The sequence below is a fragment of the Hetaerina americana genome, unplaced genomic scaffold (assembly GCF_022747635.1).
Source record: "Hetaerina americana unplaced genomic scaffold, ioHetAmer1.1.p SCAF_1, whole genome shotgun sequence".
Taxonomy (NCBI): domain Eukaryota; kingdom Metazoa; phylum Arthropoda; class Insecta; order Odonata; family Calopterygidae; genus Hetaerina; species Hetaerina americana.
Genome location: NW_027286069.1, coordinates 62,325,959 through 62,353,272, shown reverse-complemented (window position 1 = coordinate 62,353,272; position 27,314 = coordinate 62,325,959). Strand labels below are relative to the sequence as shown.

Sequence of the window (27,314 nt, the reverse complement as noted above, 5' to 3'; positions counted from 1 at the left end):
AACCACAAAACCTTTAGTCTTGTTTACTTTTATTTTCATACCATACCTTGCACTCACTTGCCATGCATTCAGCATTCAATGGAACCCGTAAGCTAGCTGGAAAACTAAAGCTTGATCACTAGCAAACCTAACTGATTTTATGAATTCCCCTCCAACTTTCATTCCTATCTTCAATTATTAGGGTTACATTTATTCAGTTCATTCAAGATAATGTAAAATTAGAAAAGGCCACTAAAGGGAAGTTTTGGATGGACTGTAAGGACTTGTCACATCTGCATATAATGAGAACTTCGTCTTTTCCCTATAAAATTTCTTTCTTTATTTCCTCATAACTTCTGTCTCCTTTCATGATGTCTAAAACTCCTTCCCTCTTCCTCTCTCCACCTTGTGTGCACAACATGCTGTATTCTATCATGACCTTCAACATCCCAGGACCTTTAAGTATTTCCTCCACTTACTTTCTCTACCTTTTTGTATATTCTCTAACGACTTCCTCTCTTTGTCCAAATATTAAATGTTTAGCCTTTGTCTTCCTCCTCATGTAATTTATTTTTCCCATTCTCCAGTACAACCTTGTCTTAAAAGCCTTCATCTACACTTATCTTCATGCCTCCAAGATCAAGTGTTATATCTGTTTAGCACTATGCTCCATATTTTTAATTGTCTAAGATTCAAGAAGCGCTCAAATCTTTGGAGTGAGGGAGATTAAGTGGGCTAGGAGAGATGACTTCTAGAGTGGTAGATACTGGATGATACATTTAGGAGGTGACGAGAAGATTGCAGGAGTGAGCATCATACTCGAGAAGATATGGATAAGAAGAGTGAAATCATGCTGGCAATATAATGTGAGGATTCTCTTGATAAAGTTAGAGTGGTAGCCTATGAACGCTGTACTATTGCAGGGGTGTAAATCCAGCCATTCTGAAGAGGAAATAGAAGATGAAGATGAACAATTGGAAAAGGTTCAAGGAGCAGTATGAGGGAATGAGTACTTACTTAATCATGATGAAAGATTGGAATACTGCTGTTGGAAAAGGTGGAGAGGAAAGCAGCATGGGACAGTTCAGATTGGGAATATAAAATGCCATGAGAAAAAGACAAAATCTGTAATAGGAAGAACGTGGTAGTGGCATACAACCTCTTCAAACAACATCTGGGAAGATGATATGCATAAAAGATGTTGGGCCACTGGGAAAGGTACCAAATTGATTACATCCTTGTGAAAACAAGATACAAGAACAAAGTTATGCAATGTAAGAGCTATATCAGCGCAGATATAAATAGTGATCACAAACTGGTGGTCATGGACAGCCAACTGCATTACAAGAAGACGAAAAAAGTGATCGAGGAACCCAGATGGAACGCAAAGATGCTGGTGGAAAAGCAAGCAAAAGAAAAGTTCACTGAAACCATAGACAGCAAAATAGACTAGTATAGAAGGATGATGGAAGGAAATAAAGAATATATTGAATTAGCTGATGGGGAACTCATGAGTAAGCAGTGAAATTTAAGCAACCATGGATAACAAGTCAAATAATAAAGCTAATTGAAATAAAAAGAAAATAGAAGAGTCCAAGAAACGGAATTGAGGAAACCCTTTAGAAAAAGTTGCAGAATCTAGTCTTACAGAAGAGTAAGGGACAAGTATATTATGACAATTTGAGGTCTTAAAACAGAAAAACTATCAGGGAATCTGAGAATTATCACTGAACAGAGAAGAATGGAGGGCTGCAGTGAACCAGTCTTAGGATTGACGTACTAATGATGATAGACAACTAAATTATGATTGATCTGTGTCTGCTCCCAGGAAGCTATGTGAGTTTATGTTGAATGATTATATACATATAGTTTCAATGTTTCCCCTGGAATTTTCCATGAGGACCATGTGTGACAATGTTTGAATCGGGTGTTAGTTATTATCTAAACATTTCTCATGCATAACTCAACAGCTTTCTCTCCATTATTATTACTAATTCCTAAATTGTACTCTCCCACCTCTCTACCATCCCTATCTTCACCTACCACTGCATTCCAATGCACCATCCCTATTAGGTCTTTCCTTCCTGGCAGCTTCCCAATTTTTCTTCAAATTGATAACCCAAACTGTCTATGCCTTCCAGTGACAACTTTGTCACCATACACCTGTATTACCACTAGATTGCTTGAGTCTGCTTTTATCTCTAACAATAAAATTCTATCGCTGTAGTTCTCTGTATGCATTTACCCTTCTCTACTGTTTCCTCTTCAGTACTATGGCTGCTCCAAGTTCGAATCTCCCTCTTCCCCTCTAAATTATTCTGTATCCATTGCTCTGGTAATCCCTGTTGTCTCTCCATCTCACATTACCCACACCTAACCTATTCATTCCTTGTCACAGAATTTAAATTAATTTAGGATCCTCTGACTATTTAATAATAAAAGAAAGAGTACTACTAGTTTCACTCATTAAGGAATAATCATAATCAACTTCTATTTAGTTAAGATGTATTGTACCTGATGATGTTGTTACAGGTAAAACTAGTTGTACTCTTTATTTTTTAATAAACAAATGGATCAGAAGTAAGTTTATTTTAATTCTATAGTCGTTTCTAATATCCAAAAAGTAATGCCTGCTAGAGTGAATTTTTCTTTATGATGTTTCATAGCTTCCCTATTCTCATCGCAGCATTCCAAGTATGTACCTATCCTAACTGTAGCAGTGTACTTCTGGGCCTTCTGTTCCACTGTTTTCAGCTTAGTTATGCAAGGATTTCATATGATGATGACTGCAGAGGCCTTGCCTTACCCTTTTGGACATGACATCCAGCCTAATGGGCTGACTTCTGTAGTTGCCAGGATTCATTATCTTTTTGTTCCATCCATATTTATTGTGGTTTCCTGTTGCATACCTTGATATTGTTTTTGGTCCATGAACACATGTACGGTTCATATAGTTATTTATAATTTGTGGATTTACCTGACATGATGAAATAAAATATCTGTAAAAATTAGGCTTAAAAATAGTTTTGAATCATTGAAATTATTTTAATTAGAATTTCAAAATCCAGAAGTCTCTCAGATGAAGTCATGAAAAGTCATAGGGAATTAAATATACAGCTGCTCCATCAAAGTTCAATAAAATCCAATCATTAGCTAATCAAATTGCACAATGGTGCACTCAAGACAGCAGGTTAACAACTATGATGGTCATCCGGAAAGTAGTACCCGTTCGTGAAATAAAGACACAAAAGTAAATATTAACAAACATAAAAAATTTTATTTGAAAGAGGATACTTTAAACTACTTCTCAACATAATCTCCAAGCAAATTAAGGCATTTGTCATAACGTGTGACAAGTTTCTGTATTCCTGCTGCATAGTCCTTCGCCGCCAGCTCATTGAGATACGCGAGGGACCCATCTTGCACAAATTTTTGCATAATGCAGATGGTGTTTAACAATTTCATGAACAATTGTTCGAGAAACATTGGGAAAATGCTCACAGATGTCATCAATTGTGACGCGCCGATCGTTCCTCACGAATTCGTCAACTGAGCTCACCAGTTGGTCTGTAATGACAGACGGTCTCTCCGAACGCTCATCGTCGTGTGTGTTCCCCCTCCCCATGTTGAAGTTGCGACACCACCGCCGAACAGACGACTCGTCCATTACATTGTCTCCATACACCTCCTTTAATTGGCGATGAATATCACATGGGCGAACGTTTCTTGCATTGAGGAATTTAATCACTGCCCTCACTTCACAACTGGCGGCGTTCTCAATTTTTTTAAACATTGTAAACAATCACAGAAACAACACAGGCAATGCTAGCGTCACGCAACTTGGCTCAGAGAAGGCAGACAAGCCACTGAAGCTATCTGACCTCGTCCAGCGGCTACTCGCGTCGTCAGCACTTCATGCGGCACGAACGGGTACTACTTTCCGGATGACCCTCGTATTAGCGTAGGCACAGGACATATATAAATGACACCAAAAAATTTCCTAGATAATTTTCAAAGGAGCATCAGCTGGAGGTCTGTGTATCATTCACAACCAAAATTCAGATTCAGAAGTTCTATACCTAGGTGGACACTTACTTTTGTCTAGGTTTAAAGGTTGGTAACTTTACTACTACACTGTTCACAGCCTTTACTCAGTTGGACTAGATTCCATAAATAAAAACAATGACTGTCCATATAATAGATATCAAAAAGTAGATTGGCTTGTTTTTCCAACTAATACGTTATTGTATTCAATATCAAAATTTAAAAATATAGTTAATAGTATGTTGAAACTTTCCAAGAGGTAATATGCATTAAACCACCAAGAGCAAGAATACATATGTGATAAAGCCTGCTAATTAGCGTTGATATTCTTTGTAAATTTTTACTGCTGTTGAGTCACAAATTCAAAATTTTAGAGCTTTGTCAAAAATGGATTAATTCCCCTCAGATGCTTCAACATAGTGAAAGTGAGCACATTGTGAAAATTAGTTGAAATGGTCACCCTAACACTTTGGGTGCTGAAGGTTAGAGGACACCAAAAAAATAAATGAACATGAAATTAGAAAATTTCAGTTTTCATTTGAGTTATAACTCAGTTGATTAATGATATAAAGCTATGGGGGTGGTCCCAGAAGTGCCCGGCCTGACTTCGAGTTGGCGGCAGTTGTTTGAAAACTATCACTGTATTAGAAAGTGTGGAATCTATTAAGCATATGTTTCAAGTTTGAAGATGCTATGTTGTTTAGTATTTGTTTGGCAGCCATCAATAGTGAATGTTTTCATTGAATTAGTGAAAATTGTTCATCACTATGTGATATAATACTTTATTTCAAGGCCTCAGCACAACCAATATAAGAGCTGGACTGGATTCTACTCTGGTTGAGTCCGCTCTTTCAGTTAAAACAGTAAAATATAGGGGAGCAGAGTTTAAACGAGGTCATATGAGCTGTCAAGATGAACATTGCATTGGTCAACCAAATGAGGCGACAACTCCAGAAACTGTGAAAAAAATCCACAAAGTGGGGATGATCGTCAACTAAAAGTGTGCGAGCTAGCAGACATAGTTGGCATTTGAAAAAGTGCAGAGCATTGCATATTAACTGAAAATTTGGACATGAGAAAGCTGTGTGCAAGATGGGTGTTCACACTTGACAAAACCAGTATCATAAAGATGTTTCAATTAAGTGTTTAGCAAAGTTTCACAGCAACAAAGCAGAATTTTTGCACTGTTTCATAGCCATGGATGAAACATGGGTCTATTACTTCACACCCACGACAAAAGAACAATCAAAACAATGGATTCAAAAGTGAGAACCAGCTCCAAAGAAGGCGAAGACAGTTTCATCTTCAGGCAAGGTCATGTTGTCACTTTTTTGGGATGCACATGGGATAATATTTATTGAATATCTTGAAAAACTATCAACGGTAAGTATTATGCAAACCTATTGCAACGTTTGAGTGAAGAAATCAAGCAAAAGTGGCCGTATTTGGCTAAGAAGAAAGTGTTATTTCATCAAGACAATACACCAGTTCACAAATCCGGTATTGCAAAGGCCAAAATTCATGAATTGCATTGCAAATTGTTCGAATTGCTACCTCATGCACCCTATTCGCCATATTCAGTCCCCTTGAATTATTTTCTGTTCACAAGCTTGAAAAAATGGCTCAGTGGTCAAAGATTTTCCGACTGTGAAGAAGTGATGTCAGCAGTTAATGGCTATTTTGAGGAACAAGACAGTTCTTATTATAAAAAAGGTATCGAACTTATTGAACATCACTGGGATAAGTGTGTAGAGCTGACAGGAGATTATGTTGAAAAATAAATACATTTTTTTCCAAAATTTCTGTGTTTTCTTTGTTGGGTTGGGTACTTCTGGGATAACCCTTATATACTCTGAAGAGGGGCGGAATTATTTCTCACTTAGCACACTGTAGACCTTATTCTAACATTCCCAGTAATATCCGTCTCTGCAGTTGACAAATAACTTCCAGAGAAATGTACACCTAGCATGTGGCTTTTTAATATGTTGAACAAGTATAAGTTTTAATTTTATGTGAATAAAGGAATGTATAGCTTAGTGTTTTATGGATTATAATATCCGAAACCTACTTCATTATTCCTTCAGCATTCATTCAAATTCCCAATAAATGCAATTTTTCCCTTTAATCTTTACTTTCTAGGGCTATTTTTAGAATAACATTGTATTCTGTTCTTCTACTACATGCTTTCCTTTTGCTTTTTATTTATCTTCAAGTTTTACCTTATCCTCATAATTTTTCTTGTGGGCATACGAATCATATCTGACAACTTCCTTTTTCAATTCTATAAATATCCTATACAGGAATCCTTCAGGTAAACATTGATATTTTTCTCTGCGTAATTCTTCTCATGTAATTTTTATCTTATCATTTATATTGCCTACTCAGTGAACACACTTAGGTTCGGCGATGCCCGCACTTCGTAGCCTTATCATTCTCCTTTTATTACTATTGATACTCTGTCGCTGCTGACATGAGGCATCAATACAAATTGTTCCCTAAGCATTGTAAACAATGTTAATTTTTAATCTCTCCAGTAGGGACCACTAATTCTCTATCATATGATTGCATTCTATTACTAGCTAATATGTATAATTCTTTCTCAATTTTCACTAGCCATAATGGTTGGAAAAAGTAAGATTTTAATCCCTATCCTAAAAAACCTTCATCATCCTTGCTTTGATATGCAGCATGTGATCCTGTTCTCTGAGAATTTCATTATTATAACCTTTCTTTTTAAGGTTTCCAAATATGACTTTGGTGAATTTAGTTCCTTTGAATGTTTCTAATGTCTTCAAGTAGGTAGCAGGGTGTCTATGATGAACATGTGTACTCTGACTACATTGAGATGCTCTCAGGTCTAAATGGGATCAAGAAGCAGCAATAACAACAAGGAACACTGAAATAGAAAGTTGTAGACTCAATTAAATACCTAGGCATGACCCTTACTTACAACCTTTCCTGGGTGAAACATATACAGGAAATATGTAGACAAGCTAACAAAAAATTAGGGTTTATTGGAAGAGTACTGGGTAAATGTGATGAAAAGGTCAAAGAGAAATGTTATCTGTCATTGGTTAGACCTCATTTAGAATATACTGCAAGTATGTGGGATCCTCACAAAGTTGGATTGATTGTGAATTGGATTTCATGCAGAGCAGAGGAGCTAGATTTGTAAAATGTTGTTATGATAAACTTCATGGAGTATCCAAAATTCTACAGGAGCTAGATTGGGAATCACTCACAGAGCAAAGGTTAAATTACAGATTAAATCTCTTGCATAAATTGGAAGGATGTCTCTTTAGCAATGATGTTGAAATGTGCTATTAGCCTCATCATATTATGGTATGAGAGATCATCTCAATAAAATTCGAGAGATTAAGTGCCGAACAAATAGATTTAAGATGCCTTTTTTCTCATGAATAATAAGGAATTAGAATAAAATAATGTTTGTCCAAACGCACTGGGAGGGGAAGGTATTTTGGGTTAAGGGGTCGGTATGGTGTGTGATCATACTCTACCACACGCCCTAGTGGTGGCTCGAAGGGTACTTAATAATAATAATCATCGACACTCTGATAAGGCGACAGCATTTAACTACATGTAAATGCTGCCGGCGATATACGTCGGGTCGGATTATGGAGGCTGGCGGATCACCCCCCCCCTCCCCCCCGTGTCCCCCTTCCATCAAAGCCACTGATCTTGATAGTATCATAAATCAGCCAAAGTCGCAGGTCGCCATTTCATACTCATCTATCGATTGTTTCTTAATCCAAATTACCTTAAATGTCTGTCGCCTTCCCAAATGAATGCTACCACTACCACCCTCTCGAAAATCCGGTAGGTTGTTTGATTTAGTGAAATTTATTTGGAAGTCGTAGTGTGTGCCCAAATTGTTACAATGAAGTTTACTTTTCTAAAAATGTCCTGATTGTAGTTAAGTTTTTCACGGTATCCCATCCTACCTATTCGATATTCCTTGTGAAATAGGTCGCGTGAGTAAATGTGTCTACATTTTTAAGAGCGCTGGAGATATTAATCGTTATTTCGCAAGAGCCTCGTTTACTTTCACAGCGAGCTGCGCGCTTTCATGGCCGTACAATGCACGGAAAACTTAATAAGTCCTATATCCCATTGGTGTTAGTCAATTTTTCTCGGGCAAACGTCACCCCAGCCCCGAGGGAAGGGGAGTTTACTTGAAGAGAGTAGTGCAAGTGCATCCGTAGCTGTAGCTTATGCCATCGAGTCAAGGCAGAGGGGAAACCGTTTTCGGAGAATGCGCGAAGATGAGTCACCGATGAAATTGTTGATGAGAAAACCTCCGCTCACAAGTTACCTTCGTTGGGCATTCGTATCCAGAATTCAGCATCGTTTGTTAGTCAGGCAGAGAGCTTATTGAGCCCATATCTCAGCAGCAGGATGGCCGACGAAGCTTTGGTTTTGAAGCACCCTAGTAAAATGTCTCACAATCCCAAAAAATACTTTCCGAAAATGTGAGTGACTGTAAAATAAACATATACATTTCGCTCGGCAGGAGTTTTTATGGGAAGCGACCGGCAGCTAAGGTGATTTGCGCCATTAGGGATGGACTGGAAAGGATGAAGGGTGGAGAGAAATCCGACGTCAGCATTAGCCTACTCTTAACGAAAGGCGCCAAGGGATCCGCAGTTTAACGTCCCATTCGACGGACGGTTTATTCACTGAAAGTGCTATCCACGAAGTAGTAGGGATCCATTGAATTAATATCTGTCGCCTCCAGGAACCCGGGACCTCAAGGTGGAAAGCCAGTAAGCTAGCCTCCCCACCAACCAGATCCCCAAATTTCGGACCGTAATCATTGGAGATTACAAATAGAAATTATCCTCAAATTAATGTCGTACAATGAACTCATGTTCTTGTCTGACTGAGGGACTGACCTCTGACGTAGCGTGCTAGTCAAGAACAATTGCAGGCATCTATTTTATCTCTGACATTGTTTCTAAATATTTTATTATACCTACTGTAAATATTTGTATATATATATATATATATATATATATATATATATATATATATGCGACTATATATTGTGTTAACATAATAGATATTCAAAATCAAAAATCACCCACCTCTTAACATTGAACATGGAAAGGATAGTAACAATTTTCCACTAGAAACTGCACAATTAGTTCTTAATTTTTAGTTACATCATATTGTAAAATAATAATGTAGGCTATGAAACGACAGGTACATCCTCTACAATATCTAAGTGATATACTTGTATACTTCTCTTGGCATACAAGGAGCTGCTAGTAACGAGAAGGACAATGACCAAGGCTAGATGAGATGAAGACAACATAATAGGCTACTGAGAATAACAAAAAGAAAAATATTTCCTCCCCCTGGTGCGGCAGTAGAGTTATTCTGATCCTTCGTGGGAAAAATTATATCTCATACAGATTGCGGCAGCATAACTACCTTTTTGGAAAGCGTTTTGCGTTTGAAAAAAAGGAAGTTATGCTGCCGCACCCTGTATCTATCAGTTCTACACGTAATCTCTCTAATTTTATTGAAATGATCTCTCATACACATTACGATGAGGCAATTAATATATTTTAACATTATCGACAAAAAGACCCTTGCAATTTATGCCAGAGATTAAATCTATTATTCAACCTTCGCTCCTTGAGAGATTCCCAGCCTAGTTCCTCAGATGATCTCATAAATCATATATAAATCAATAATCATAAATACTAAGAATTGGTATCTGAAAACTTCCAAGTTCCTTAAACTTATATACGAATTGTAGTTCCGCGGGTTTTGTCAACTCCCACGGCCTTACTTGTTTTCAATCCCCATAATTTCCCCTCTATCTCCCCGCTGAGCATGCCTGGACCTGAGGTATCCTTATTTAATGATATTCTGTCTACGTCTACGCTTGCTGGCCTAGTATGGGGGGAGGGGGCTATTGCGAACTATAGGTCGGAGCCACCCCGTCAGGTGGAGTTTTGTGTTGATTTTACCAAAAGTCTGGGGGTCAGAGTCTCACCGACGTTCAGTGTGTTTATTTTAGGGGTCGAGCTTTATTAGTAACCAGAAGTTTCGAGTACATAAAAATTATCTCGTTCATGAGGTCCAAGAAGATATTAGCCAATGGTGGGTCTACAATTAGCGACGAAATGGTAGCTTTTAGGGGAGGCGACCGACAGCTGAGGTCATTTGCGCCATTAGGGATGGACAGGAAAGGACGAAATGGTATGCGGATACTTCTAAAGAAATAGGTATATGCATATTTATTATTCGGTAAAAAGGAATGACGTGACAACGATTGCCGAATTAACATTTGTAAAATTGTTGATCAACGGACGCGTTGGAGTAGAGAGTAAAATGCGTTGACTTCTTCGAAGAGAAAAAATACTCAAACATTCATATTCAGACGAAATAACCGAAACCCAACCAAAGGTAATAAACAGACCCAAAAGGTGAAGTGAGCTATGATCCGGCGGCATCAATTGTCACTTATGTGGTTGATAACATGAATTTCACCTTAACGTAATTCTTTGGGAAAAATAGGACGCGCTGTTGAAGCTCCTCTACTGACGCGGTCCGCTGGTCCGTGAATCAATGAAGAACTCAACGAAAAGATGGTTCATGACAGATTGCTACACACGCGTTATCCTTATGTTTCTGTTATCTATCCATTTCAAAACTTCGTGTCAATGCGATAGGAAAAGGGGAAGTACAAGTTGACAGACAGGAGCAATAGGCTATTAGAACACCTGATAAAACGTTGGATTGCGTATAAATCTTATTGGGGAAGATTAGATGATAAAAGAAAAGAGGAAGACCTAGGATGGAATTTATGGATAGCAAAGACCAAGATATCGGACCTTGAATGCGAAATAACTGGCATCAAACAGAGAACTCCTTGCAAAGAGATCATGCATTCCACCCACAATCTCTACAGTTCAAGTTGAAGTGTTGCCCTTGGTTTTATATTATATAAGGTTTACATACGTAAATGAATGTCAATGCTAATACATCAGTGATCACATAGGTTTTGATTGGCAACTACAGTAATTGCCCCCATGAGATCACAATAAACAATAAACCTCTTCTTCATTTTAAACAAGATTCCATTTCACTGTTTTCTTGAATGTCTCTGCAAATGAAATAAAACATTTGATCTAGAATATCTAGCCAAGTTTATAAATACTTACTTGATAATAATACCCCTAAACTTAAATCAGGCCTAGCCCTTAGTGAATCATGCTGATTTGCAAAGTGAAGATCAAGTATCCACATTTATTTCTATTTTCTCAGTAAGAGGCAAGGAATTATTGAATGCTGTATACATGTATATTTTCAGCAATAATCAATTACTGGATTTGACGATTTTACAGTAATGGCTATTAAAAATGTATGAGAATTTAATACCATGTAACAAGCACAACTCATTGCTAGAGTCTAATGTTAATAATATCTAGACACTCTTAGGGCACCGGCTCACAAAAAATGAGCTTATAATAAATTTTGAAGAAACTAGCTCTTCATAATTTAAGAAAAAAGAAACCCTTGAAATGAATCTTTATATCAACGATAATCTTCTGAAGAAAGTTAAGAGTACCAAACTTTTAGGCTCAATAATTGATGAAAGCTCAGACCGAAATGAACCGATTATGCATTTATATTGTAAACTTTCCAGAATTGATTATTAACTTTTGCGCTCATTCTCACTTTCTCTCATAATTTACTTGGGCCAGTCAAAAGAAAGCTCAACGATATCTTATTTAACATTATCCGACTGTCCATTTACATTGTAGCAGTAGTAGTATTTAGGGGAGGCGACCGACAGCTGAGGTCATTTGCGCCATAGGGGATGGACAGGAAAGGGTGAAGGGTGGAGATGTTCTCAAGGTCAACTATAATCTTGTATTAGTTTGCATTCGCATAATAAAATGTATTTTCATATTAATATTCCTCTGAATTATGGATTACTCTCCTGAACTAAGCAATTATGACTTATCTTACAAGCTAAGATGTCAGGTGAACGTAGTAGAAGTGTATAGAGAAATCAAAATAGAAAAAATATAATACTATTCCAAGAATAAGAAAGATTATGAGGATAGAGCACACACATCGCTAGGGATGTAGAATATTTGAATAGTAGACGCTGGCAAGGTTAAAGATTTTCCCTATGAAATAACTTGTAAAGAATTTTGAAAATCGCGGTGAAAACCGGGAGTTTGTCCAGAACTCAAGCTCTTTGCCAAAGTATTTGCTTTATTTTTAATTAATTATTTTTTAAAGGAAAAATTGCATATAATATAGGAATAACAGGAAAAAAACTGTAGATTGAAAATAAATCTTTTCTTACGTCGTCCTAGCCACCTTGACCATTTATTTCCTTATGAAGCGGCCTGCGTTGCTTCGTTGTCAAGTATTTCTGGAGGTGCGTAATTGTAGGCGTGGTGGAGTGAGGTAATTGAACGTAAGCCCGCATGATAGGCCGTAGTTGAGTTCAGTTGATGTCATCCAGAGTGTGTAGGTTGTCTTGGAAATCTTTTGGCAGCTAAAGTTTGCAAAAATGGGTGACAACAACCACGGTAAAGAAGTTTCAATAGCGAATAAAAAAATCGCAGGTTATAGTATTCTTAGTGTTTGTTATACATTTGTGAAGAGGATAAGTCAGGTTATGGTAGTATACTTGCTTGGTTATTTCGGCTGTAGTTCAGCTTGGCTCATAGGGCCGGTAATACTGTCGGTAATGCGTGAAGAATGGAAGAAAGATAAAGATCTTCGAAGGAATGTGGCTAAAGCAGCAGCTTTGTGCAACGAAAAAGAAGTTATTTTGGCTCGTGTCGACGACTTGCCTACTTGGGTATATTTTTCGAATGATCTTTTGTTTTACTGTATTTATAATATGAGATAATATTATTTTATAACTTCAATTATTGGTCTTTGCCTATCCATAAATTTCGTGGTATCTGTATGTTAAAAAGCTCTTCACCGTGATGTTTGTGTGTGCACCTTTAAATAATATAATTTGCCCTTTGGTTTGTATTTTTCAATGGATTAATAATGTATTTTCCCAGCGGCAATTTTAAATTTGCCGAATATATAGTTAATTTGTTGAATACCGCCAATAGTACTCTCAGGCAAGAAATGGGGAGTATTTTGCAATTGTCATGGAAGGCAGAAAACTATTCGTATTAACCATATTTGAAGTTATTTTTAACCATGCTTTCTTTCAATGTACTTCATATGAAAGGAAACACTTGTTAACAAAAGTTTTTCGACCGAAGTTCATGATTTGTCTCCCATTAATTGAGTGAAAACAATCTTGCAGGTATTTTTCCCAGACGTTGAAAGAGCAGAATGGATTAACAGAGTAAGTAATTTTTTCCCAAAAGTGTTTGTTCTTTGTTGACTAGATATTTGGAATTATGTATGTTTTCGAAATACTCCTCTCGTTATTGTTTCAAAACTCTTTATTTCTATAGCCCCACTCCTTGTGAAAGTTGGTATCTTTCATGGAGTTTTCATGTTGCGGTGTCTTGAATTTATATTCTCGTTCAATCTGATGTCAATTATCTGTCAAACTTTGTTTCGTAAAGTTTAGAGAACAATCTGTTCATCTTGGCTGTTCGATGCGTACTTTTTTTTCTACAGTGAAACCTTCCGGTTTTCTTAGTTTCACTTTTTTCATTAATAACAGTCTGATTCGCTCAATATTATTTGAAGTAGCAAGGATTGACCTCAATTATTCTGATATTTTCTTTGCTTATTTAAAGCGTGGCATTTTCTTCCATACTAAGGAAATTAATGAACCTCGTTAAGTTAGTGGAGAATAAAGGAAGAGATTAAAGCCATTGTGAGATCATGGGTACATCATCTGAAGAAATGTTGGAATAGATATGGGTTGAGTACAGAAAATACTGAATCCTCCAGTTTCTTGACCTCCTTTCTTCTACCACAAATATTGTTTCAGTATTTTCTCTGCCACATATTAAGTTGTGTGAGCAAAGATTGGCTCAACTTTTTCTCCCTTGTTAACTTCTTTGACTATCACTGAATTATCAGCATGAAAGCACTCTATATCGGATTTACTGAAGCAGAACTTGGCAATTCTTCGTAAATTCATAGCTGTTGCTACCCTACAACCTGAGTTAATGGAAAGTGAGTAATAATAACTTATAAGTTCCACTGATTTTTATATTAAAAATGATCGGTTTCATCGACAATTCGGCATCATCAGGTCAGGGTCACCTGACGATGGCGACTATTCGAGGAAATCGGTCGTTTTCAAAATAAAAATCAGTGGAACTTGCAAAGTCATTATTTTTCACTTTTCATCATGAAGTTCCTTAAAGTTGAGCCGAAAACCATAGAATTCATGTTGGGTTAATGGAAATGATTAAGTCAATTTATTCCATCAGAACACCAAAGATAGTCAGTGCCATGGATCATAACTAATGCAATTACATTTAAGTGGAACTATGAGCATGGAGCATGGGAATATTGGGTGATTATTGTGCAGTGAGCCTTCTCAGCCCATTACTAATTTATTAAAAATGCACATATTGTAAATATTATACCCTGACAAAAAAGACATTTGCAAATGTTAAAACTGTTGCTTGAGATATATTATTTAATAGTTGTCAGGGTCCATCCAAAATTAACCGTTATTAGAATGGCTTAAATAAATTTACACAGATGACTTCAAAGTTTATTGGGAAATGTGAAGTGAGGTGTTTAAGAAAGATTTAATTCTATGGAAACAGGATTAATATTTTCAAGTGCCATCATCTCCTATTAATTTGCAGATTTTACGTCAGGTTTGGCCAAATTTCAATCATTATGCTAGAGATTTGCTTAAGGATACTATTGAGCCAGCAGTGCGGGACAGTTTGGCAGCTTACAAGATGAATGGTTTTAAATTTGAAAGAATGATTCTTGGCAGCATTGTGAGTATAAATTTTGTGTAATGATATGAAAGTAGTGACACATTGAATATATTGCATTGTTTTAATCTAAATTTGTGAATACACATATGTAGTCACCAACTTATTAATTGGGTCAATTAATATTCTTTTAGCCACCAAGAGTTGGAGGGGTAAAAGTGTATGATAGAAATGTTTCAAGGAATGAGATAATAATGGATTTGGATATATTGTGAGTATACATTTATTGAGTATGAATTAGAAGTTGAAGAATTGGCTATTTATTTCTCTCATATTTTTCTCTTTTTTTATGTAATTTAGCTATGCTGGTGACTGTGACATCTCGTTTTCAATTGGTGCCATCAAAGGAGGAATCAAAGATTTTCAGGTGACTGTATTAATTATGTATTTTAATTTACATTTAACTTGGTAGAAAACACAAAGTAATAATACATGTGGAACAGGTGAATTAGAGAATAATATTATTAGAAATAAGAGCTGATCCATCTAAAGTTAGTGGTATTGTATGTGCACCATCCAACAAGTTGTCATAGGGAGGAAGGAGGAAATGGAAGAAGGGACCTTATATTCTCAATTTCGTTCAAATAAAAAAATTATTAATCCATCTATGTGATCAGATGAAATTATTGCAAATGTACTTGAAAGAAAACTTTTGGTAGTGATGACGGAATTGGAATACAGTTGTGGGAGAAGGGGAATAAGAGAATGAGGCAGGTGAGTATGGTTTAGGAGAAAGGAATGGCTACATGGAGGAAACTGTAGTGTTTTACTGGAGAAATAACACTCAATTATAGCTAAAACTTGATTTAATCATATTAGTAGACTTGGAGAACCATAGAAACTGCCTAGCAGTGTAGGAAGTTGTCAGTTAAATTATAATTTGGTTAACTATTGATTTAGGAATAGCATTATCAACCTAGGGTTTTCTGGGAGCAGTTGCAGATTTGGACCACAGTTTAGTGCTAATGAAGTATGTTTAATTTTAGAGAATGAGAAAGAGTAGAATATGAGGAAATGGAATGCAGAAGACACCTGGGATGAAAAGGAAAGACTGCCAGGGACAACGGTAAATAAATTTCTGAGTGAGGATAAGGGGATGGGTACTGTAGAGGAAAAATGAGAAGGTAGAGAAAAATGAGAATATCTCAAATGAGGAAAAAGAAAGTTCTAAATGAAATAAAAAAATGTTAGGAAGCCATTGATTACAGAAGAAATGACAGGGAAGATGGATGAAAGGAGAAAATCAAAAGAATGTGGACCCAGGATTAGGGAGAAAAAAGTACCAGAAGCTAAACAAGAAACTTGAGCAACAGGATTTGAAATAGGTGTTCATTTTTTCAATCCTGAGATATGAGAAAGGAAACTGCATGTACAACACTATGAAGCAAGTAAAATATTAATCTATGCATAAAGGTTCCGATAAGATGGATGGATTGTATAAAGGAAATGATAGCTTAGAATCAGGAATACTGGAATGTGAGGCATTAGGTATGAAAGCATAACAAGAATCGAAATCAAAGAAGGATGTGAGAATTGATAACATTCTTGTAGTGGTATTCAAGAATTTAAGAAAATGAGGATAGGAGCACTTTTATGGTCTAATTCATACCATTTATTGGAGAGGAATTTAGCCAGAAGGCTTTGTTAGATCTGTATTCTTACTGTTTCCAAAAGAGTGAAAAGCAGAATATGTGAGGGTTATAACTTTGATTTCATGTGGGACAAAGGTATTACTTCAGATCATAAAAAAAAGATAGAGAAGGCAGTAAATGAGTTCTTTGGAGGAAATCAGTTTGGATTAAACAGGGAATGGGTATGATTGATGCCATAGCAATAATGAGGCCCCTGATGGAAAGGAACACAATAAAAATGAGATGTATTTTCAACCTTAATAGGTCTTGAGAAGACATTATACCAAAGCAAACGGTGTTCAATTAATGAAATGTTGCAGAAGATAGGAGGACCCCAATGATGGATGACTGATCTGGTATCTTTGAATGCCTTAGACTACACACATGGGGGCATTGGCATTGGGGGATAAGGATTGTGCAGTGGCTAACATACAGGCTTCCCACCAAGAGGGCCCTGGTTCAAATCCTGGAGCCAACAAATATTGTGCAGTGGTATCCTGATCCCTACTAGAGGTGCTTTGTGTAGAGCACTTGTAGAGTATGACGTCCATCTGATGGGACGTTATACTGCTGACCCCTGGGTGCCTTTTGCCAAGAGTAGGTTAATGCTGATGCTGGGTTTCACTCCACCCTTCCTTTCCCATCCATCCCTTAATGGTGCAAATGACATCAACTGTCGGTTGCCTATCCATAAAACTACTGCACACATGAAAATGGTGGATTGAGAGTAGTCGTATGCTGTGCTAGACAGGGTAGTAAGCTAGGGATGGTCATTATTACCTTTTTTTTTTCAACATATATACTGCGGAAGTGGTAAGGGAGTGGCCGGCTGGGGTGCATGGGAGTCTGAAGCAAGAGTAGGTAGGGAAATCAAGTCAGTTAATTTGTGGATGATCAAGTGTTAGGTTGCCAGTCAGCCAAATTTTATTACGCAGTGATTCGCAGAATCAATGTGATAGGTATGGAATGAGACATTCAAATTGAAGATAATGGGATTCTCAAGAAAAGGCTAAGATAAGCATTTAAGTCAGGGGACAAATGAGAACAGGTAGAACAGTTCACCTATTTGAGAAGTGTTTTGGATAGTGGAGACAGAGTGGTGGGGACATTAAAAGAAGTATTTATAAAGAGGCAAGAGTTGATGACCGGCACTTTAAGTTATGTAAGTTAATGAAATCACTAGTGACAATTTTGAATTGGAGCATAATTTTGCATAGATTGTAAGCTTGGCAAGAGAGTAGATTGGAGGTTTTTGAGATGTGTGTGGAGGAGAATGTGAAAATGGACAGAAAGGAAGAAAAATAATGGCGTTCTTGGCATGGTAGAGGAAGAAAGATGGCTATTGGGATAAATTCAAACAAGGCAGGACAAGTGTGTGAAGGAGGTGCTGAGAGGTAGTGGAATTTTGAAGATGATGATAGAGGGGAGAATGCTGGGTGTTGGAGGGAGAAAAAGAATAGGCATTTTGGATTGTGTTTAAGGAGGAGAGGAAGTTAAAGAACAAGTTATTATAATATGTACATGCATTCATTCACACATACATGGTACCTGGAAAGCCACCTCTAGGGTGTGTGGCAGGAGGTGATAACTCACTAGACTACTTTTGATGCAGTATGGGGTTTAAGCATATTTCAGGTCATGTTGGTCAGAGCTTAGGAGCACAGTAGCATGGAATGCCAGGATAATTCTAAAACCTTCCCTCCACTGGTAGGCTACTGTTGAAAGGGATATCTTGAAAATATTTTAGCTGAATGCAATTTAAATGGAAGTTGTCACGTACAAGCTTGTCACTTGTAAGCAAGGTACATAAAATGTTGGATGAAAGATCACGGAAAGTAATGTAAAGTTAAAAATGAGTTTCCTATTATAAATATATATAATTATATTTTTAAGGAGAAATTACCACAACATCAAGGTAAAATGCCAGGCAAAAAGAATGAATAAAAAAATTTTCTTTTCTAAATAAAGCAATTGTTGATTGGAACACCTTACCTGCAAAACTATTTGAGCCCTTTCCTAAAAGAGTGCATACTTTTAAGAAAAGATGTAAGGAATATATATAATAATTTTATTGATGTGTGGTTTAAAATTATATCTAACAGCTTAATTTTTTCTTAATTAATCTTTTTTGTCTTGCTGATTGATTGATGTTAATGAGATGGGGATTTTCTTTGTTGTGATAGAGATTTGTTTTGAAGCTTCCTTTAAGTGATCTTTTGTTTTCCAGACTGATTTTATCTATTATCTTTTGTGATTACTTGGGACTTGTGTGCCACCTGACACTGTCTATCTGCACGTGTGGATTTTAATTATAATAATAATGTGCTCTTCTAATGATATTTGATTGAAGTTTTATTCATTATAGATTCATGGTATGGTCCGAGTGGTGATGAAGCCCCTGATACGCGAGATGCCTCTTGTTGGTGGACTTCAGATATTCTTCCTTAATAATCCTACCATTGACTTCAATCTGGTTGGAGTAGCAGACCTCCTTGATATGCCTGGATTAAGTGACATTCTCCGCCGTATTATTGTGGAGACAGTTGCTTCTATGATGGTACTCCCGAACAAATTGCCAATAACCCTTTCGGAAAATGTACCTGCTCGAATTCTTCGTTCTCCAGAACCTGAGGTATAATAATGCATAAAATCTTCTTTAGAGGTGGCATATGCTGTGAATTTAACACATTTATTAGTTTTTCTTCCGGCCTTACCTCAACTACGGGTACTATTCAATCTTTTATGATTCAGTACTTTGCTTGAACATTTATTTATTATTCCCTTATTGCATGTTTTTGGATGGGAAAGTTTTTTCCCAAGAAAGTCTATGCAATCTTAAGTATGATGATAAATACATTGCCATTTTTTATTTGGGAGGGACAATCCAGAATTATTTATTGCATTTTGGTGTAAACAGTTGATGCTTCTTATCAATCCACTTCAATACAATGAGTTGCTCTAAAAATGATGCAGATTTTACAAATTAAATGACACTATGCTTTAAAATGTTTTACATATTATTTTGTAGTGAGGTTGATGCAAGTGAAAGTCTCAGAAATTTTTACTTCAGTGGATTGTGACATACCTTGCATAAACTTTTATTTTATTTGCCAAGTTAATGGCTTAAAATGGATGTATACAGAAGCCAGATCAATTGTTTTATTTGATTTTGTGTTTTGCTCTCAGATGAGTTAGCATGACCTTTATTTTCATGTTGTGGTTTACCTCTGTTCTTTGATATTGAAGTGGACTTAGTTCTTGGGGAATGAATTTTGTTCGCTGATGTTTTCCAAAACTCAAGAATTATACTAGTAAAACATATTGCAAACTTTTTCTTTGCCGCTTAGTGGGCCGTGTACTATTTGGTATGAGTATCTTATATAGGGTATGGCAGTTAAATCCAGACAAATGAAACTTTTGTTTAAAAGCAAATGTATTAAAAAAAATACAAATGAAAATCCTGTTACGTACAAGTAGTGGTATCTGTCAAAAGAAACATTACTCAATGTAACCTCCTTCAGCTGCAATGACCGCCTCCAATCTAGTCCTGAATCGATCGCACGCACTCTTTAAAACAATGCTGTCCATATTTGCAAATGCTGCTACGATAGCGGTGAGTAGAGATGCGACAGTAGGGTGTCTCGTCTTATTGGTAACTCTTTCGACTACACTCCAAACATAATAATGGAGGGGGTTCAAGTCCGGGCTATTCAGGGGCCAGAACTCCTTTGACCAAAACATATCAATGTTATCTGAGAGCCAGTTTTGCACTAAATGACTCGTATGAGCTGGTGCACCATCCTGTTGAAAGACATATTGTCTCCCTTAGGCCACAGTTGCCATATACGGTTTCAAGACATTCTTCAAAATTTGGAAATTCGCAAAAAATTACCAAATTCCTCTGAAGTCAGCGCCTGAGCATTTCCTCGAATGAGGTTTCCTTGCCAGGTTAGCGAAACCTTCCCCAGACCTCTCCGAAGAATTATACTAAGCTAAAATATCGTAAACAGTTGACCTGGGGTCCCCAAAGAATCGAACTATTTCACTGGGCAAACGCCCAGCGCAAACACTTTGGATAATAATGGCTCTTCGATTGTACTCCTCACTTGTGCGTAACCTTGGCTATTTCAAGGTTATGACCGTTTACTAAATGCCCATAGCTTTCAAGAATGCCAATCGCAACCTTCAGCGAAACTACGATATGGCGGGAAATTCAAATTTGAAAATTGAAATTTGTCCGGATGTAAGCGCCACACACTGTAAGGGTATAAACAAGAAAAAGTCTGATCTGTTTATCAAGAAAACAAGTCATATAGAAAACAAGTCATTGAAAGAAACAGCCTGTGATGTAATTTTAACCAGTCATATTGTATGTATGATGTGAGACTTCCATTTCATGGCTTGACTAATATTTGGTTTTCAGTTGTTTTATATCAAATTTCCCATGCTATAAATTTGGTTATTATAGCTGTAACAGAAAATAAAATGGTTTGGAAAATGATTAACTGATATTCTTTTGTAATGAAGTTAAAACTTATTTTTTCTTATTATAGGGTGTCCTTCGAGTACACGTGGTCGAAGCCAAGGATTTGATGAAGAAGGACATAGGTGTCTTGGGTAAAGGGAAATCAGATCCATATGCAATTATCACAGTTGGTGCTCAGGAGTATCGAACCCAAACCATTAACAATACTGTGGCACCTAAATGGGATTATTGGTGTGAGGTTAGTTCCTTTTCTCAAATTTAAATGTGCATCTTAATTTCCTTTTCTTTTCAGGAAAATTTTAGTTGGAAATATAAATAAAATTAATTCTGTAGCAATTTACATAAACATATTTTGTTGAATCATGAACTATTTGCAAATAATATGGCATTGATGTAGACATTTTTTTTATGATAGAATTTTTCTTTGCTTGTTTGGTCACTGTAAGTTAAATCACAGTTGTTCTTCAAAAGCCTCAGGTTTAACAGTTCAAGTCAAGTAAAGGTATGAAATGAGTGCTGATAAATTTTTCTTATAAAGTTAAATCTCTCATATCTCATCTATTATTGACTCGGTTCACTAAAATCATATATTTAATGTACTTTGTTAAACTTGTAAATGACACTGAGCTTAAAAAAGTTTTGAAATACCTGTGAATTGTTATTGATGCATTGGCGTCATAATTTTTCGGGACAATCAAAGGCATGTGATAACACTGCCTCTGTGGTAAAATCAGGACCGCTCTTTCAATGGGTAATTTTCACGTGATATATTTTTTACTTGCAGTTGTGTTTTGACTTTATAGTTGAATTTAATATTATTTTTTAATATCATGCCTAAGTTTATTATCTGTGGGGAAAAGTTTTTTATCCGTAAGAATATGAGATTTGGTTAGGATTTTCTCTTTCTTCAATGATATCTGGAATGACCTTACTGTATATTCTTGTTCGTACATATTTGGATGTACTTTTTTGGCAGCAGCTTATGATAATGGGATATGGTGGTTTATGCATTGTATAATCAAGGTTCAGGGTAACATGACATTTCAGATAATTTATTTTTCAATCCAACTTAGCATTAAGTAATTAATGCTTTATTCTCTTTTATTCGTGTACAGTTTTTATTAGTATTTATTTAATCCATTTTTTAAATGAATTGATTCGTGTGACTGCTTATAAATTGATCTCAATAGTTACATTGTTAAAATTGCTCATACTGAAATATCGAACCTTGGTATGAATTCAGCTATTAAGTTGTAGAATGATGTTGAATCCTAATTTCACCCAGCCTGATTTTTTGGAAATTTTGATTTAACATTAATGTCTTCAATATTCTACTATAATTTCCCAAAGTTATTTAACATGTTCAGAATTCATATTATGATTTTTAATTTATCAAATATATAATGTGTGTCGCTCAATAAGTCCTTAGGAAAAAATAGTAAAACAAATTATTTTAAGTAGATTTGTTTTAATTTTTCACCATAATGTCCTTGTAGCTCAATATGCTTTTTCCAGTGTTTCTCCAACTTCAAATAAAAGTCTTCTCCTGGAGAATATTAAATACTTGTTTTGTTGGCATTGAAAATGTCCTTCCTAGCTGAAAAGCCTTAAGATAATATAGGAAGGGAAGAAGCTATAAGCTCTGATGTTCATGTCATGGGAAACATTTCCATGGCCAACTGCTGCGCACTTAATACTATTCCATTTAATACTGCATTGAACTCCTCTGGCCATCCAGCATTAGTCCATTTTGCCTTTAACTCGGCCAGAAATAGAATCATTCTGGGTCTTTGTTTATTTAAATCAGAGTGCCATGTCTGAATCCTCATGTTTTTCTGTGCATACATTCTTCTGTTCTGGTTCCTACTTGCTTTTCTCAAACCCAGTTGTTAATTTTTAACACACACTATTGTTCAGTTATTTGAGTATGATTTTTCAAACTCCTCACAGATGTCTGTTTTGGATTTGTTATCATTATCCACCTGTTAAATGTATGAGTTAATACTGGCCAATTACAGATGAGATGCAATTTTATGAATTACTAAAGTCAAGTAAAAATGATCATGAGGAAAAGGTTTTGTGCTTAGTTTCATTTAGTATTCACACAACTTATTCAAAGCTAGGTATTTCAATACTTTTTTAATTGTTGGTCATAATGTATTTAGGTAATTTAGGTAAAACCATAATTATCACAAGATTTATTTGCTAATCCTTATTGTTGCTGAAAGGATAGATTTCCCTGTAGTTTGTTTATAACTACAAAGTAAAGTTTTGGTGGCTCTCTCTCTCCATATGGGAGGAGAAGGGAGTGGCACACGTGTTTTAAAAAGTTGGGAGGTGCGTAGACCTTTTTTCACTGCACTGTTAATGACAACACGTTTAAAGGAGAGGAGTAAGGGGTAAGAGAAGTGGTGGGATTATCCTCAGTGGTGTGTTAATGGAAAATCTTGATGATAGCTCAGAGGTAGATTTTAACACAATTTGATATTGAGAAACAGTTGAAGTGGGAAATTAAGCTTCAAAAGCCATTCCATGTCACCAGAAGAATTTTGGGAGGATTTATTTTTAGAAGAACAAAAAATGTTTTAGTGTTAATCATTTTGTGTAAAATGTATAAATGAACATTGGAAAGTGTAGGATTCAGAATAGACTGCATTTTCTGTTTAACAATATTTTGTGCTCTCCATTTTAGTATCGGTGGTTTCCACGATATCGCATCTTCCTTCAGTAGAAACTCATCGAGTATCTCATTTCATGAATTCCTTTTTAAGGCTTCTACGGTGCATAGATATTGAAGATTTAAGTCTTCTAGGATTTACTCCATATTGGTCCATATTTCTGGAACAACAGTTTCACCAACTGCAACACCGACAAATATGTTATCCCAGAAAAATGGACCAATGTGGAGTAGATCCCGGAAAACTTAAATCTTTAATGTTATTTCATAATTTTGTCTAGTCCGTACTTCCAAGGAATGTAGAAAAAGCTCTGCAGTTCCACAAGTCACAATTTATTCAACATGGTTTTGCTGCTACACAGCATAAACAGGGTTGATGACCTGATGATGCTACCCAGCAGAGAAATCATGCTCATGTGATAACTAAATTGTGAATTGTGGGACTGAAGAGGTTTCTCTACTATTCCTTGGAAGTTCAGACTAGGCAAAATCATGGAATAACATTAAGAAATGAGACTGTCCTAGTCTGAACTTGATGGTTGCTAAGTTCGGGATGGTCATTGGTAAGGTTGGTCATCTGATCATCTTTCTGTTTTCTGCAATAAGTGATTAACTTACAGTGCAGGTTCTTCTTTAGGCCATCGAATCATAAAAATCTCTTTAGGATTTCAGAAAAAAAGTTTTTGCCTTTTTTCAACCGAAATTTATCGAAGACACTTGAAAAATGCTCAGTAATGAAATTAAACAACATTGCCTCCCTCTTATGAATCATGTGTGGGCTTGACTAATGAAATCCCATAAACATGATGGGTGATTTAAATTTAATGATATGAGAAATGAGAATTTGTAAAAGTTTTGCTTAATTTATTTGTACAATTATGCATTTGTGTATGTTTAGGTATGTTTATTGGTTATTTATTATATATTTATATTATTATGTAATCCAACTCAAAATGTTGGTCATTTCTGTTTGGCTATGTAGGATCTGGTGTTCTGGTGATGTCTTAGTAATCAATATGGTCAGTAAGCATTTGAAATAGGTTGTGTATATTCAATCTTTCAGAAATGTGTAATGTTTCCAGTGAAAATTTAAATTAAAGTATCAATACATGATAGTAAGATTGGCCTATGGTTCCTATTACTTACTTGCTATTTTATTAGTTAATTTTTTTTCTTATTCCAGATAAAATTATTGGAATATTTTCTTTTTAATTTTTTATTGATATTTTATTTCATGCAATAATTGTGTTGCATGATATGGTATTTTATAGACTATTGAATAGCATCCACAATTAAACAATGGGAGCTTATCTCTCTTGTTTATCTTAGACCTATTTAGCATGCTAGTTGGTCTTCATGAAGGTTTGCATAATAAAGCATTGGTTATTTGCTCATGTACTTGCCATGGTTATCAATTTTCTTTTCCTCAATTGCATTGATTTTCATGTTAACTCAGCTGTCTATGTACTAACCTCTCCTTACTACAGTATATGAATGTTTTCATCTTATCTGTATCCCATTTTGCTCTTCCTCTGTACTTAGCCCAATCTATTTGTCTTTCAAATATTACCTTCCATAAGATGTTTTGCTTCGAGTGTATGAAGAATGACTATCAGTTGTCCTTTTATATCTTTGTTGTAGAATCCTTCATATATTCTTCTCAGGATATGTTGTTCGGTGCTAAACATATTATTGTCCCTAAAACTGACTTATTGCTACTTAAGATATTATTAAGTATGCTATTTTTATAATTCCATTATTACTTTAGAAGCCATTTATTATTGTGAGTCTATTAAATACGCCAGTCATATGGAGCTCCTATTCAGAGCATCTGTAACGCATCATTTCACCCAGCCCCCTGCTATTCAGAGGAAACTCTTTACAGATAATGCAATAATTTGAGTGGAATAGCTGTCCCAGGTGCAATTCTATTAGGGATATTAATATTGTTACTGAATATTACTGATGTGAGATGGAGAAGATTTTGAGAATTTTATCAACAAGATCCTTAAGTTTTGGGAGTCAATTTTCACTACCTAGTCCTAAGTTTCAAGGTTCATGGCTCTTTCATAATTATTGTGACTCTTTTAAGAGAGAGTTTTTTCATTGAATTTTGGGTACTGCTCTCTATATTGGTAGATGTGCTAAAATACATAGTCCTTTGGGTTCTACAGCTCTTTTGGCAAGTACTGAGCAAAATAAGAAAGGAGAAGTTTATTTAGAGCTTGTAAGTGTTTGGCGTAGTGCTTGGATAGAGATAAAGGAGAGTTTATGGGCTCTTCCTCCTGTTAAACAAAAATTTTTCTTTTGCATGATTGATGCACATCTATGGTTAAACACTTTTGGCAGTTTAGGAAGTTAATGAGCTAGTTTTCAACCATGTGTTTGATGTTACAATGATGCAAAGTATAGGAAAGATTTTGAAACTTACAGGTACATACATAATTATTTTAATAGAAAGATTAGTTTCCAATAAATGCAGACTAGAACAATCAAATGTTATGTAGTGGTATTATAATTTTATTAATGACTTTTTGTACTATATACATGTTTTTTCTTTAAGGGTTATGCATTGCTTACGTGTGATTGCAAGTGACACTCAGCATTATATGCTATCAATATGTTAGGACTGTACTGAAGGATAACTTTTGACCATTCTTTATTAATAGGATATCTAAAAAGAGAAGATCCTGTAATTTACACTATTTTGGAAAAAATCCCAATGTTTATTTATGCAGTGAAAGTGAGCAGTATAGGATATTTATAGCCATGTATTCACTTTGAAATCTCACCGTCTGTACAGGGTCGCACCCGAAAGTGGTAGGACTGATTTTTTTACCAGAAATTCATATTAAAAATATGGGATCATATTGAAAAACCCATGTTTCATCACCAGTTATCACATTGTCCAAACAATTTTCATCTCGGTGCAAATTGGCTAACACTTCTTTGGAAATGCGCACACGTGTTGCCTGTTGGTCGACACTCAGAATTTTCGGCACCATCTTGGCGCACACCTTTCGCATGGCTAAATCCTGTGAAATAATGCATCGGACGTTGGATGCAGACAGACCCAACTGGTCCTCAATTTCTTCACTGGTTAAGCATTGGTCTGTGTTCAGCAGTGTCCTCACTCTGTCCACATTCGTGTCGGTTCGTGCCGTCGACGGCCGTCGGGAGCGATGGTCATCTTCAACGAGCTCCCTACCTTCTTTAAACAACTTGTGCCACTCAAATATTGTGGAACGGCTTAAGGCAGTGTCCCCATAAGCCTGCTTGATCATATCGAGGGTCTCAGTTGCCTTCCCGAGTTTCGCACAAAACTTCACGGAATAACGTTGCTCTAAATTCAGATTCATTTTGTTTTTCGACGCGGACAAAAAACTTGCTTCACTAAAAACGGTGTCCTCACCCAACGACAGCCCGCAGGCGACTGAGGTTGGTGTCGATCTGTTGCTAAGAGCCCCGTCCACCTTACCCTGCCAGGCAGACCCCCCTCCACCAATCCGTTCGCACCAGAGAAAATCAGTCTTACCACTTTTGGGTGCGACCCTGTA

General features: G+C 36.1%; 1 protein-coding gene across 6 annotated transcripts in view; it reads left to right on the top strand.

Moving 5' to 3' along the window:
• Positions 1–12,451: 12,451 nt before the first annotated feature.
• Esyt2 (extended synaptotagmin-like protein 2) overlaps positions 12,452–27,314 on the top strand; it is a 61,641-nt gene continuing 46,778 nt past the window's right edge. For 3 of the 6 annotated variants that reach the window (XM_071590523.1, XM_071590506.1, XM_071590513.1), the window contains exons 1-7: positions 12,452–12,880; positions 13,349–13,390; positions 14,826–14,966; positions 15,098–15,174; positions 15,264–15,330; positions 18,960–19,226; positions 21,148–21,318. In XM_071590523.1, the coding sequence (XP_071446624.1) occupies positions 12,587–12,880; positions 13,349–13,390; positions 14,826–14,966; positions 15,098–15,174; positions 15,264–15,330; positions 18,960–19,226; positions 21,148–21,318 (1,059 nt within the window). In that variant the 5' untranslated portion in view covers positions 12,452–12,586. The remainder of the gene's footprint in view (positions 12,881–13,348; positions 13,391–14,825; positions 14,967–15,097; positions 15,175–15,263; positions 15,331–18,959; positions 19,227–21,147; positions 21,319–27,314) is intronic. The other 3 variants (XM_071590547.1, XM_071590530.1, XM_071590538.1) reach the window with 1 other exon arrangement.